A 12,474-nucleotide genomic window follows, 5' to 3' on the forward strand; every position below is an offset into this window, starting at 1 on the left:
AAGAAATCGCTCTCAGCGATGGTCTGGCCTATAACCGGCGGTTATTAAATTCGAGGTAATTAATGAACCCTGTGCAAAGAACCCCGTGGGAGGTCAGTGGCCAGGACGGAAATGGTCAGTCAGGGAAGAGTGCCGGCGAGCTGACACCCTAGGCGGGAATCCAGGCGTCCGCCGCCCCTCAGCCGGCGGCTTCGTCGGGGACGCAGGCGCCAAGGTCCGGGGCTCGGCCTGCTCGGGGACGGCGGAGCTGCGGCCCCACCCCCGCGCCGGCACCGCCACCGCCGCCGCAGCTGCCGCCGCCGAGCCCCGGAAGCGGGCGGGGATTTCCTGTGGCTGCCCCGCCCGCCGGGCAGCCGTCTCCGCCTGTCGCTGCCTCAGCCGGCCGCCGGCTCCGAGACGCGAGCGGAGGGCTGAGGGGAGGGGCAGGCGGCGCCCGGGAGGGAGGCACCAGGCCTCGGGCCAAGCCGACCCGGGTGAGTGGGGCCGGGCCGGAGGGAGCCGCGGCTGGAAGGAGGTGCGCCTGGCTTCCCGGGGCGGCGGGTGGGGGCTTGGTCACCAATGGGGGCGGGGAGGAGGATCGACGCGGCCTCCGGGTTGCTTCCTTTCCTGGCGGTCGGCCCCACTGACGTTCTGTGCCCGCCCCTCGCCCTGTCTGCCGGTGCCCATGGTAGCTGTCAGGCCCCGCGGGCTCCCGTCGCTGTCACTCGCGCACCGCTTATCCCTTGGCTCCCATTCTCTTCACTAGCTCAAGCCCCAGCTCACGGGAAACCTGTTTTCTGACCTCACTTCCCCTGTTCCAGTTCTGCCGTGCTCGGATTCTCTGAAATCTGACCCTCTCCAGGGGCACTGTGACAAGCAGGAGGGAAGAAGCAGCCTTACTCCTGAACAGGCTCCTGGCCTGCCCACGCCCCATCCGCGGCTGGGGCCAGGGTTCTCTGATGGTCGGAGCGCGACTCGCCCCTGTGCCCTTGGGCTACTCATTTCGATAACATGGCCCTTTTTCTGCCCAACAGCACTGGTGGCAAAAACTTCCTTTTGCAGGTGCCTTGCCACCCAGATATATGAAGAAGGGGGTGCAGGGGAGGGGAATGAAAGCCCTAGTACTCAGACTGCAGTGTATTTGGGATTATCTTGGAACCAGGAGAAACCAGGTTAGGGCTGCCACTTTAACTGCACAGGTGCTGTCTCTAGGTGAACATCTTAGGAAATGCAGGCTAAAGACAGGTACCCGTCCCCTCCTTTGCTGAGATTTCTCCCAGCGCTTCCACAGGTTTTCTGTCAGTTGTCTGGAAAGGATGACAGCTGGCCCAGTGAGCTCTGCAGAAAGAGGCTTCCCATCAAAGGACTCTGCTACTGGGGGAGATGGAGAGATGGGTTTTAGAGAGGTGTCCAGATATTTAGCTAGAGGTAAAACCCTGGGGCGGGGTGGGGGGATTTGCCAAGGGACCTAAACAAAAAGAAAGCCTTAGGGTAAAGGGGGAATTTGTGCCCTGTGTGTTAAAAGTGAAGAGAATACAGAGGCTGAAATTCAGAGAAAAGAGCTAAGTGGAAGTTTCCCTTTATTGCTTTATCAGGAATTTTACTTTCTCACGAGAAGTTTCTGAAAAGGAAACCTCCTAAGCTGGGAATCAGTCCAGGATGATCCCATGAGGCCCTGATCCATCTTTGGACTTCTGAGATGAAAGGGGAATTTGTTCTTCCTGTGCATTGGGCTTAGGGTTCCCACCTACCTCTTTTGTCAAAGACAAATAGGCAAGAAAATAAAAGACTTGACATCTGTCATTACCTATAATGGCCTTCTAGGTTCTTGCAAATGCTATTGAATGGATGTAAGTGAGCCAGGATAGTTACCAAGGTTCTGACCTGTTCTTGGAAGCCTTTCACTGGCCCTGACTGCTTGAGTATTGAATAAGAATCACAAAAATATGTTGCCAAACAGAAAGAGATTCTGCACAGTCTCATAGTAGACTATTTCTCTGCCATAAGGCAGGGAGGCCCCTATCACAACACAAGTGGGACCTGTCCTGCTCTTAATATGTCTAAAGTAAAGAAAAGCCCACAATCTGGTCTTGTGCACTACAACAAGACTATTAAGAATTTTTTTTTTATTGAACCTAAGTCTCTTCTGTTTCAATCAAAACTCATTTCTTCTGTTTGATCTATATATAGAAGACACCTACCTCTCTTTTTATTCATTGGTAGTATCATTCATTAGCCTTCTCCAGACTAGAGAAAACTACGTCCATTGTTAACTTTTCTAATGGCTGTATTTCCCATCCCTTTCTTGACTTTCCTTTCTTCTTATGAACACACTGGCTTCTCCATACCCTTCTTTAAAATTGAATATACTTTTCTTATGAGATCTGACTGGTGCCTGCCAAACAAACAAGTTTGTTCCTATGTCTCAAATCTCATAGCTATTAATTCACCCCAGGGTCATGTTAGCAGTGCTGCTTCCCCTTTTTCCACCTCTGGTTCAAACCCAGAAAGTTATTTTTTACCATTCCCAATTAAATATCAGCTCCTCACTGACAATTTCTCAACTGTTAAGAGCTGCTTTGGAGTCTTACACCTGCTTTTTAAGTCACTAGTCTTTCTACCATATTTACTAGCCGTCGTCATTTTCTATATGAGAGTGACAGATCATGTGTCTCTTTGTTGAGGCTTGTCCTAAGTGAGGTGCCATTTGGTTCAGCCTCATAAAAGAGGTGTGTGCTCATGACACCCATACACCCTTTGTCTGGGACTTCTACCTGTAGTAATCATTTCATTCTAAATTAATTAATGAGAATGTGATTTGTAACAGAAAATCTTAAGTATGATTATATCCATCTTTGTTGAGTGCAGATCTAGTGTAGTCTTTCCTGCATGTTTCCAAATTGTTTACTTTCTGTACTTTTTCAATGGTTAAAATTAAATGGATAGCTTTTGAATTTCCAGGATTTTTTTTTAAATGAACTTCTTCCAGCCTTCAGGGATATTCTGTTTCTACCATGAAGTTCCCAAAATAACAGTTAGTGACTTTGCTATGTGGCACCTGCCAATTTCTTAGTTCCTCCAAGAAGTTTGGCTCAGGCTCTGTTGATTGGAACACATCAAGCTTTTAAAGTTCATCTTCCATCCAGCTCCTCCTATCTAGTTTCATCTATTATCCCTGGGGCTGTTCTCCATAACTTCCTTAGGAATATCACCCCTTTCCATTTTCATGGACATAGCTGATATGAATTTGTTCTAGGTCACAATTTGGTTTTGCAGCAAAAATGCTTTCAGAACAGACAGCAGCCTTGGGGACAGGATGGGAGTCAATGAATGTACCGCTGGATGGAGCAGAGCCCCAGGTGGAAAGGGGAAGCCAGGAAGAGGGGCCATGGAGAACAGCACCAGGGCCATTGGAGCACCTTTGCTGTGACCTCGAAGAGGAGCCACATTCCCTTCAGGAAAAGGGTGAGAGCCCATCGGGTGTGTGGGAAGCACAATGCATGGAGTAGTCTCCTAATCTCTGTTCAAAAGTAGAGCTAAAAATCCCCAAATTGCCATGGACTGAAGAGCATAACCAATACCAGGGCTAGTCCGTTCTTCCTGGGCCCTGGTCACAAGTATAGAATAGGCTCCTAAATTCTCCAAACCATGTAAACAGTGCTTCTCCTGTTTCTTGCATAATCCCTCTCTCAGCATGCAAGCACATAGTTAGTGATATTGAATGTGGAGATGAAGGAAGTGACAGCAACACTGATTACTGTTGGAGAACATACCTGGTAAGATGCACTTTACTAGATGAAAATTACATTCAAGTAATATAAATTCAAACCACAGCTAGTCTAACTAAAAGCCACCTAATAGCCTTACAGAACATTTTGAGTGAAAGCCTCTTCATCTACACGTATGCATTTGAGTTTTACCAATGGGAATAGATACAGGAGAAGATGTGACCTTTAAGACTCTCTAAAATGGGGCCCTGGCTCTTACTGGAACAGGGTGGATAGTTCATCTCTAATGGTTCCTCTCTACCCTCTCCAGCTCAGTCTGCTCCCTGGGTTCCTACAATTCCCCAGGAGGGGAGCACTGGAGACTGGGAAATGGCAGCTGCACTTCTTGCGGCCGGATCACAGGTGGGCTTTGCTTCCCTTGGCCTCTCTAAGGTCGCATTGCTGCTGACCTTCTGTGGCTTTAGCATCATCTCATTGATTTGTTAGTTCACATGATCACCAATGGTATGTTCATTTTATAACTGAATAGATTCTATCCCTTTCCAAGGAGCTCAGAAGTCCCTTGGAAAATTAAGTGGAAGCATAACAAGAAGAGAGAATTACTTGATGTTAGGGCTTTTAAATGGATAGCTGTGTGTTATCCACAGGATTTTAAGAACAATTAATTAGCTTCCTTTAAGAAATAAATCTAGAAAGATTAAGAAAAGAGGACCTGAAAAAAGCTTAGAAGAACCTAAAGTGGACAGGATTGGGTAGATGATGGAGCATTTATGGACAAGAAGAAAGAAAGAGGTCCGGGTGAGGTGGCTTATGCCTGTAATCCTAGTACTCTGGGAGGCCGAGGTGGGAGGATTGCTTGAGCTTAGGAATTCAAGAGCAGCCTGAGCAAGAGCAAGACCTCATCTCTACTAAAAACAGAAAAAATTAGCCAGGCATGGTGGCATGCACTTGTAGTCCCAGCTACTCGGGAGGCTGAGACAGGAGGATCACTTGAGCCCAGGAGTTTGAAGTTGCTGTGAGCTAGGCTGATGCCACTGCATTCTAGCCCAGGCAACAGAGCGAGACTCTGTCTCGAGGAAAAAAAGAAGAAAAAGAAGAAGAAAGAAAGATATAAACATATAAAGAGAGGCAGAGCCAGAGAGGGGAAATAGGTTTAGATTCAGAAGGCAGTAGGAGAGCCATGGAAAGATAATAATAATAATAGTACTAATAGGAGCACACGAGTTTGAAGTTGCTGTGAGCTAGGCTGACGCCACTGCATTCCAGCCCAGACAACAAAGTGAGACTCTGTCTCGAGGAAAAAAAGAAGAAGAAGAAGAAGAAAGAAAGATATAAAGATATAAAGAGAGGCAGAGCTAGAGAGGGGAAATAGATTTAGATTCAGAAGGCAATAGGAGAGCCACGGACAGATAATAATAGTACTAATAGGAGCACACTTCAAGCTGTTTTCCAAGTGCTTTGGGTATTTTAACTCATTTAATCCTGGGAACAACTCAATTATCCCATTTTTCAGATGAGAATATGGGGAAGGGAGAGATTAAAGCACTTGTGTAAGGTCATAGTGCTAATAAATGACAAAGCTAAGAGTCATTCGGCTTTAGATTCTGAGCTCCTAACCACCATACTGTGCAGCCTAAAAAGATAAGGATATTTGGTGTGGCAAAGTAGGCAAGAAAGAATATTATATCTGTATTATTTTGTGCTGATATAAAAGGAAAGGTCAAACGGAGGAAGGAAGAGAAGGTATAAAATTTCCACAATAAAGGGTAAGCCAGGTGAGAAGAGACTGAGTGGATATCTGTAGTTAAACAGAGGGAGTGATGAGTTTGTGCTGCCTCCAACTTCTCATAGTCCCACTTAGGAAACTTCTCTAGCAATGTCACTGTCACTCACTCTTGACCATCTGCCTTTACTCCTCTCTTCATTTCCCCTTTACCAAAACTATATGCCCTACCCAGGGGACTCTGGGCAATTATTTCCCTAGATCTTTTCTTGCTGTATGTCCTCTACTACCTCAGCCTTTTATACTGAGATCACATTTTCCTTAAGAAACAGCTGCTGACAGAGGATGCTAAATTTTGTTTCAGGGCCTGGTAACCATCAAGGATGTGTCACTGTGCTTCTCTCAGGAGGAGTGGCGGAGCCTGGACCCCTCTCAGACAGACTTTTATGGAGAATATGTCATGCAGGAAAACTGTGGGATAGTAGTATCTCTGAGTAAGCATGACCTTCCTCAGCTGCTAAAAGATTGTATTCTGGGAGGATAGAGCCATCTGCTTTAGGGCTGTTGGATAGTGACTGTCTAGGATTCTTTCCTTGGCAGGGAATCTCTCTAGGCTTCCACTAAAGAAAGAACACTAGGGATAATCTCAAGAGAATGGGAGTAAAGCATCATTTTTAAAAATCAATAGCAAATAATGCTGAACTATGGCATAAAGAACTTGAGGCTCTTCTTGGTTGGGAATTGGGAGATTCTTACAAAGCAGAGAAAGGGACATCTAGAACTGGGTCCTTGGAAACTTGGAAACCATCTAGAGAAAAATGGGGGCTTGGGCGGTGGAACAGCTGTAGTAGGACTACAGTGAAGTTATGACCACAAAGGACAATGGGCTCAAAGTATTTGAGTGGAAGAGAACAGGCTCATTGAGAAGGAGAGTGTGAATTTCTAGGCAAAGAAGAAGGATTTAACAGAAATAGTGGGTGAGGAGAGGTTCGTATCTGGCCTTCTTTTATCTAGAGTTCCAAGGAGTAATCTAGGAAACAGCTTGTTTCAGAAATAGAGAATTATTGTTGAACTAATTGGCATCTTTATTTTCCTTTCCCATGGGCAGGATTTCCAATTCCCAAACTGGATATGCTTTCTCAACTAGAAGGAGGAGAAGAACAATGGGTCCCTGACTCCCAGGACTTAGAAGAGAGGGACATTCTGAGGGTCACATATACAGGTGAGGACCTAAAATAGACTTATAGCCACTGCCTTCACCTCTCTTGGGGTGTCATGATTACATAGTCCTTTAATCTGTCCTCTGCCTCAGAGGGTTACAGAGTAAAAAGGATTAAAAATCTTCTTCTTCAAAAGGCAGTGTAGTAGAATGGTTTAGAGGAGAGGACAGACTCTGAAGCCAAACTTTGTGGATTAGAATTCTGGACTATACTTACGGGACCTTGGAAAAGTAATTAACCTCTCTTCAGTTTCCTCATCTATAAATTATTGTGAGAATTAAATATATTAACATATTAGAATGGTAGAACAGTGCCAAGCACATAATAAGCACTCAATAAATGTTAGTTGATGTTATTGTTGATGCTGTTGTTGTTCAACCTCCCACCCATTTCAGGAATGCCTTCCACAATGTCTCCAGTGTTGCTGACAGGTGGTCACTGAGCTGATGATGATTGCAACACATATTCCTCAACTTTCTCCATCTATGCTTAGGCAGGAAGATGGCAGTGAATAGTAATAAATAGTAGTATATAAATAATAGTAATAAATAATAACAATAGCATATACCATTTACTGAGTGCTTACTATGTGCAGATACTGTGCTATCTTATAACAACCTTCAGAGAGAAGTGTTATTATTCCCATTTTATAGAAGAAATGAAGACTCAGAAATTAAGTGGGAAAATTTGAGATTTACACTTGGGTAATTTGCCTCCTAAACCTAGACTTTTAACCTCTACATCTATTGCATTATCTTGTACAATATTAGAATATGTTCTCTCAGCCCTTCTGGGGTGAGATTTGGGCCCTGACCGACATCATACAACTTCTCCTGTGACTTAGGTCCTGGCGTACTCTCTTGTAACTCCCCTCTTGGGGTCGGTATTTTACCTTCTCCACAGGAGATGGAAGTGAACACGAGGGGGATACCCCTGAACTAGAAGCAGAACCTCCCAGAATGTTATCCAGTGTGTCTGAAGATACTGTTCTGTGGAACCCAGAGCAGGATGAGAGCTGGGATTCCATGCCCAGGGGTTCTAGAGGAATGCTCCTGGGTCCCCCTTTTCTTCAGGAAGATAGCTTCTCAAACCTTCTATGTAGCACAGAGATGGATTCCCTGTTAAGACCCCATACATGCCCCCAGTGTGGGAAACAGTTTGTGTGGGGCTCCCACCTTGCCAGGCATCAGCAAACACACACTGGGGAGAGGCCCTATAGCTGCCTCAAGTGTGAGAAGAGCTTTGGGCGAAGACATCACCTAATCAGGCACCAGAAAACCCACCTACATGACAAGCCCAGCAGGTGCTCGGAGTGTGGCAAGAATTTTCGATGCAACTCCCATCTGGCCAGCCACCAGAGAGTGCATGCAGAAGGTAAATCTTGCAAGGGCCAAGAGGTTGGAGAGAGCCCTGGGGCAAGGAAACGGCAGCGTGCCCCACCAGTGCCAAAGTGTCATGTGTGCACTGAATGTGGGAAGAGCTTTGGCCGAAGGCACCACCTTGTGAGACACTGGCTGACCCATACTGGGGAGAAGCCCTTCCAGTGCCCTCGCTGTGAGAAGAGCTTTGGCCGCAAACATCACCTGGACAGGCACCTGCTGACCCACCAGGGACAAAGTCCCCGGAGCAGCTGGGACAGAGGGACGTCTGTCTTTTGAAATCTATTTCTGCTATAGTTATGGTCAAGTCTATCAGCCGGTGCTACCAGGAGTCACTGCCAGAGCTGCCCCTCTCCTATACCCCAATGGCCAGAATCATGAGCCCTGACCCCATCCCTAGAAAGATGAGGTCCCAGGATTGGCCAGGGCATTTCTCACCAGTTCTGTGAGACACCACATAAAACCAGAGTCCTTTGGGCAAAACTTTTGGGAAACCGTGCATACTACATGGGCTGATATTCAGCCTGAGCCCATTCTCAAGGATACAGTGGTACCAGCAGTTTATGGCTGAAGTCCATTCTGATTGGTTGATTCTGTGCCATACCAATTGTTAAATATTTTGAGTATCACCCTTGTATACTATAACTATTATATTTTCTATATACATACAGAAAGATCATTCTAGCATATTAAAGGCTCTGAAATCTTATGCAGTAGAGCATACTGTCAAGCTTCTTTTAATGCAGTGTTTCCTAAATTTATTTGGCCTTGGTATCCTTTCTATTTCACATCCCACAGAACTGGTGACTCCATGAAACACACTCTGGTGAACACTGGGTTAGAGAGTAATGAAGAACCAAGAAGAGATAGTGACTAGGTACCCAGAGCCCCCTTTTTTATCCATATGAAAGCCTGGGGGCCAGACCTTGTTCCTGTGTGAGTCTGTCACTCTTAGCCCAATCATCTATATACATCTACACCTCTCACCCCCACCTGACGAAAAATAGAAAGAATAACCTATTCATCCCCTTATTCCTACTCCCTTCATCCTGCACATACATACATGGAGCTGAGAGATCACACAACAATGCTAAGAGATGGACCTAATACTCCCAAGTAACCCAGGCCCATACAGAAGAAAAAACTTTTATCTCCTTGAACAGACCCCTTCTCTTGACTGTGTCTTTATGTGTCTATGTGTCTGTGTGTGGGGGTCTTTGAAGAGAGCATGCTAAGTGCAAACTATACAAGCTAGGTTTTCTAGGGGCTGTGTTCTGGGGATAAGGGTAGTGGGGATTGTATGGCGTTTTTTGTTTTGTTTCAAGATAGCAAGTAATCTGAGTGATTAAGGAGCCCTAGTGGAAAGGGTTAAATGTCAAATGATGGATTAAGTTGTGGCAGTTGAGTACAAAGCCTTCCCCAGTATCACTGAGATCGAGACAATTGTGGATGTATATGTCTTGATCTGAATCTCTGGGTTGCAGATTGTTTTTACCTGGGAGAATAGAGATGTCTTCAGTGAGGTGAGCTGTTTCTTGTTGATTTCAGGCAAGGTGCATATAGAAGCTTTGTGCTGAGTGGGATTTTTTGTTTTGTTTTAAGTGCTGGGAAATTAGGACAGGAATCATAGTGTTTGCAAGTTGTTCTCATCACTCTTCTTTGACTCTGATTGCCTCATAAAGGGAGAAGAGTTATTCTTTAGAATCTCATCCTCCCAGAAACAGAACTTTAAGGGAAATGGCTGTGGCTTAGCTTTTCAGCTGATGCAGGGTGATGAACTTTCTGCTTGGTTTTCCTCCCAATTCTGGAACGGTGTCCACACTATTAACTCCCTAGGACTTTTATAAGTATTCTAGCATCTGTTAGTTGACGACTTGGTCATTGTTTCTATTTCTTGATGGTTGTGTTAATACAAATCTTATAATTTAAAAATTATCTTGTATGTAAAAGCAGTTTGGGGTTAGGGAGGAAGAGGAGCAAAAAGGATGAAAGTGGGATATTTTCTCTTTAATGCTTAGATTTGGATTTTTCCCTAAGACACTTTTTTCTTAGCCACAATTGGTGTAATGAACCAGAGAGGCAAGAGTAAGTGAGCTACAACAACCTAGTTTAGTCACTGTCCCATTTGCTTAGGAAAAACTGGGCAAACCATGGCTCCTCAGAGTCCTGGACCTAAATGAAATTAAAATACGGTCATTCTGCTGACTGGGCTTCTGAGAATATATGTGACTCGAGCAGCCAAGCTCCCACCTCCCTTCTGCTACTCAGAGCAGTCTTTCTTTGCCTGGAATGCAATTCTCTTGCTTATGTTCCTATGAAAACAGCAAAATGGCCAGCCCTTTGTAAGGCAGGCCTTGCCCTCGGTCCTCAAAAACAGGAGCATTTTAGGATCAGTATTAGGAGATGCACCAGGGAATAGGAGAGTATTGGGTTCCAGTAATAAATCTGGACTGTGCCATTTCCTTTAGTCTCCTATTTTAATGTAAGTCTTTAATACAAATCAGCTTTATGTAAGCAATGGTTCAGAACCTGTTTTGGATCACAGACCTGTTGGCAAATCTGATAGAAACCAGAAACCCACTTTTGAGAAAAGTAGACATTTGCAAGTCACTGAACGTTGCATACCCCTTTAGCAGGTTCAGCCCATCCATGAAATCACTAAACTGGCTTCAAAGAAAGGGTGTTATCCTGACCCCAAATTATCATATATTTGTGTCAAGAATTACAAGGCAAGTATTACCAAATATTTTAAGGACTAAGGTACCAGAGACATCAGTGTAGAAGGATGGAGTCTAGTATTTAATGACTAGAAGGATATTGCAAACATTCTACTCCATATTTTTTAAAGATCTGACATGCTGAAAAATCCAGCTTCTCACAGACCTTGTTTTTAGGATGTGGGAAGTGATATTCCTTACTATCAGATCACACCTGCTAATAAGTCATGTTAACTCCAAACTTTTATCTGTTTTAGTAAATGTGGGGATAGAGAGTGAAGCCCCCAAAGTGTAGGTGCAATTATAGCACCCAGCTGAAAGGCATCATGGAGTCTAAGAGCCTTCTGCATAAGAGGCAATCCTTTGGGTCATTTCTGTGTACCATTGTCTTCTCTACCTCGCTCCAACACCACCTTCCTTGGACAAAAAATAAAACAAGCAACAGCCATAAGATGAGTGAATAGATCTGAATTTTTGCCACAGGGAATCAGCCTCAAACTTTAATGTTTACAACTCCCTTCTGCTACGTGTCTACCTTATCCCCTTTAAATAAAAAATGTCTCTGTGTTCTCTTTGGGAAAAATGTCAAACAGGGACATTCATCTTCAGGAACCTGTCACATTTTTCCAACTGTGGTGCCTGTATCCTATACTAAGTATCCTCCCCTTTCCACCCCAACATAGTATCTCTGCAAAGAATCCCTCGCATAGGAGAATGTAACCCAAAGTGTTAGCTTTTCCCAAAGCTATTAGGTTATTAAATATGAAATGTCCGATTTCGAACCAAAAGTTTATTATATCTCAAATAAGCAGTACAATTAATCATGTGCCTAAAGCTATCGACACAGTTTTGCCATCTTAACAGTAGCTTGCTTATGCCAGCAGTGAAGAAGCCTGCAGAGTGAGTGGTGATGAGATCACAAAAGGCGTTTTCCACAGCTTGTTGAGAATTGAATATTTTTCCTTGCAAGAAGTGGGCCAAAGCCTGGGAGAAATGGTAGTCCAGTAGTGCAAGGTCTGGTGAATACAGTGGATGACAGAGAGTTTCCAAGTCCAGCTTGTGTAGTTTCAGCAGTGTTGTTTTTTGCAACATGTGGTCTTGCAAGAGGATTGGCCTGTCTTACTGACCAATCTCAGCTGCTTAATTGCAAGCATCCTCATCATTTTGTCCAATTGGTTGCAGTAGACATCTGCTGTAATCGACTGACCAGGTTTCATGAAGCTGTAGTGGGTAATACCAGCACTGGCACACCAAACAGACACCATTAGCTTTTTTTGATGAATATTCAGTTTTGGACTGTGTTGCAGCACTTCATCTTTATCCAACCATTGTGCTGAATGCTTGCCATTGTCAAAAAGAATCCATTTTTCATTATACATAACAATACGTTATAAAAATAGTTTGCCTTATGTCACGACAGCAAAGAAAGGCAAGCTTCCAGATGATTTCTGACACTCATTTAATTCATGCGTTACTCATCCATCCAGCTTCTTTACCTTGCTTATTTGCTTCAAATAGTCCAATATTGTTGGAATAGTAACGTCAAACCTTGCTGCTAATTCACGTGTAGGTTGAGATGGATTTGCTTCCACGACAAATTTCAGCTCATCATTATCCACCTTGATCTCAGATCACTCACATAGCTCATTTTCAAGATTAAAATCACCACAATGGAACTTCTCAAACCATCGAAGTACTGTGCATTCATTATCCATATCTTTCCCAAAC

General features: G+C 44.4%; 1 protein-coding gene across 2 annotated transcripts; it reads left to right on the forward strand.

Annotated features, from left to right (window-relative positions):
* Positions 1-432: 432 nt before the first annotated feature.
* On the forward strand, positions 433-11,195 carry ZNF641 (zinc finger protein 641). 2 transcript variants are annotated; one of them, XM_012638421.1, is made up of 6 exons: positions 433-473; positions 3,236-3,444; positions 4,018-4,109; positions 5,795-5,924; positions 6,539-6,652; positions 7,554-8,733. In XM_012638421.1, exons 2-6 carry the CDS (start codon positions 3,261-3,263, stop codon positions 8,306-8,308), a joined length of 1,275 nt encoding a protein of 424 aa, XP_012493875.1. In that variant the 5' UTR covers positions 433-473; positions 3,236-3,260; the 3' UTR covers positions 8,309-8,733. The 2 variants fall into 2 exon arrangements, with proteins under 2 accessions (XP_012493875.1, XP_012493874.1); XM_012638420.1 differs by lacking the exon at positions 433-473 and adding an exon at positions 488-1,224 and having other exon boundaries at positions 7,554-11,195.
* The last annotated feature ends 1,279 nt before the right edge of the window (positions 11,196-12,474 follow it).

This window comes from Propithecus coquereli, unplaced genomic scaffold (assembly GCF_000956105.1).
Source record: "Propithecus coquereli isolate 6110/MARCELLA unplaced genomic scaffold, Pcoq_1.0 Scaffold13, whole genome shotgun sequence".
Classification (NCBI taxonomy): Eukaryota; Metazoa; Chordata; class Mammalia; order Primates; family Indriidae; genus Propithecus; species Propithecus coquereli.

Bases quoted from the DNA above. Each gene is read 5' to 3' on its own strand.
- ZNF641 (XM_012638420.1), top strand. The intron at 3,445-4,017 runs GTGAGAGCCCAT...TACCCTCTCCAG, and splicing joins ACATTCCCTTCAGGAAAAGG to CTCAGTCTGCTCCCTGGGTT. The intron at 5,925-6,538 runs GTAAGCATGACC...TCCCATGGGCAG, and splicing joins TGGGATAGTAGTATCTCTGA to GATTTCCAATTCCCAAACTG.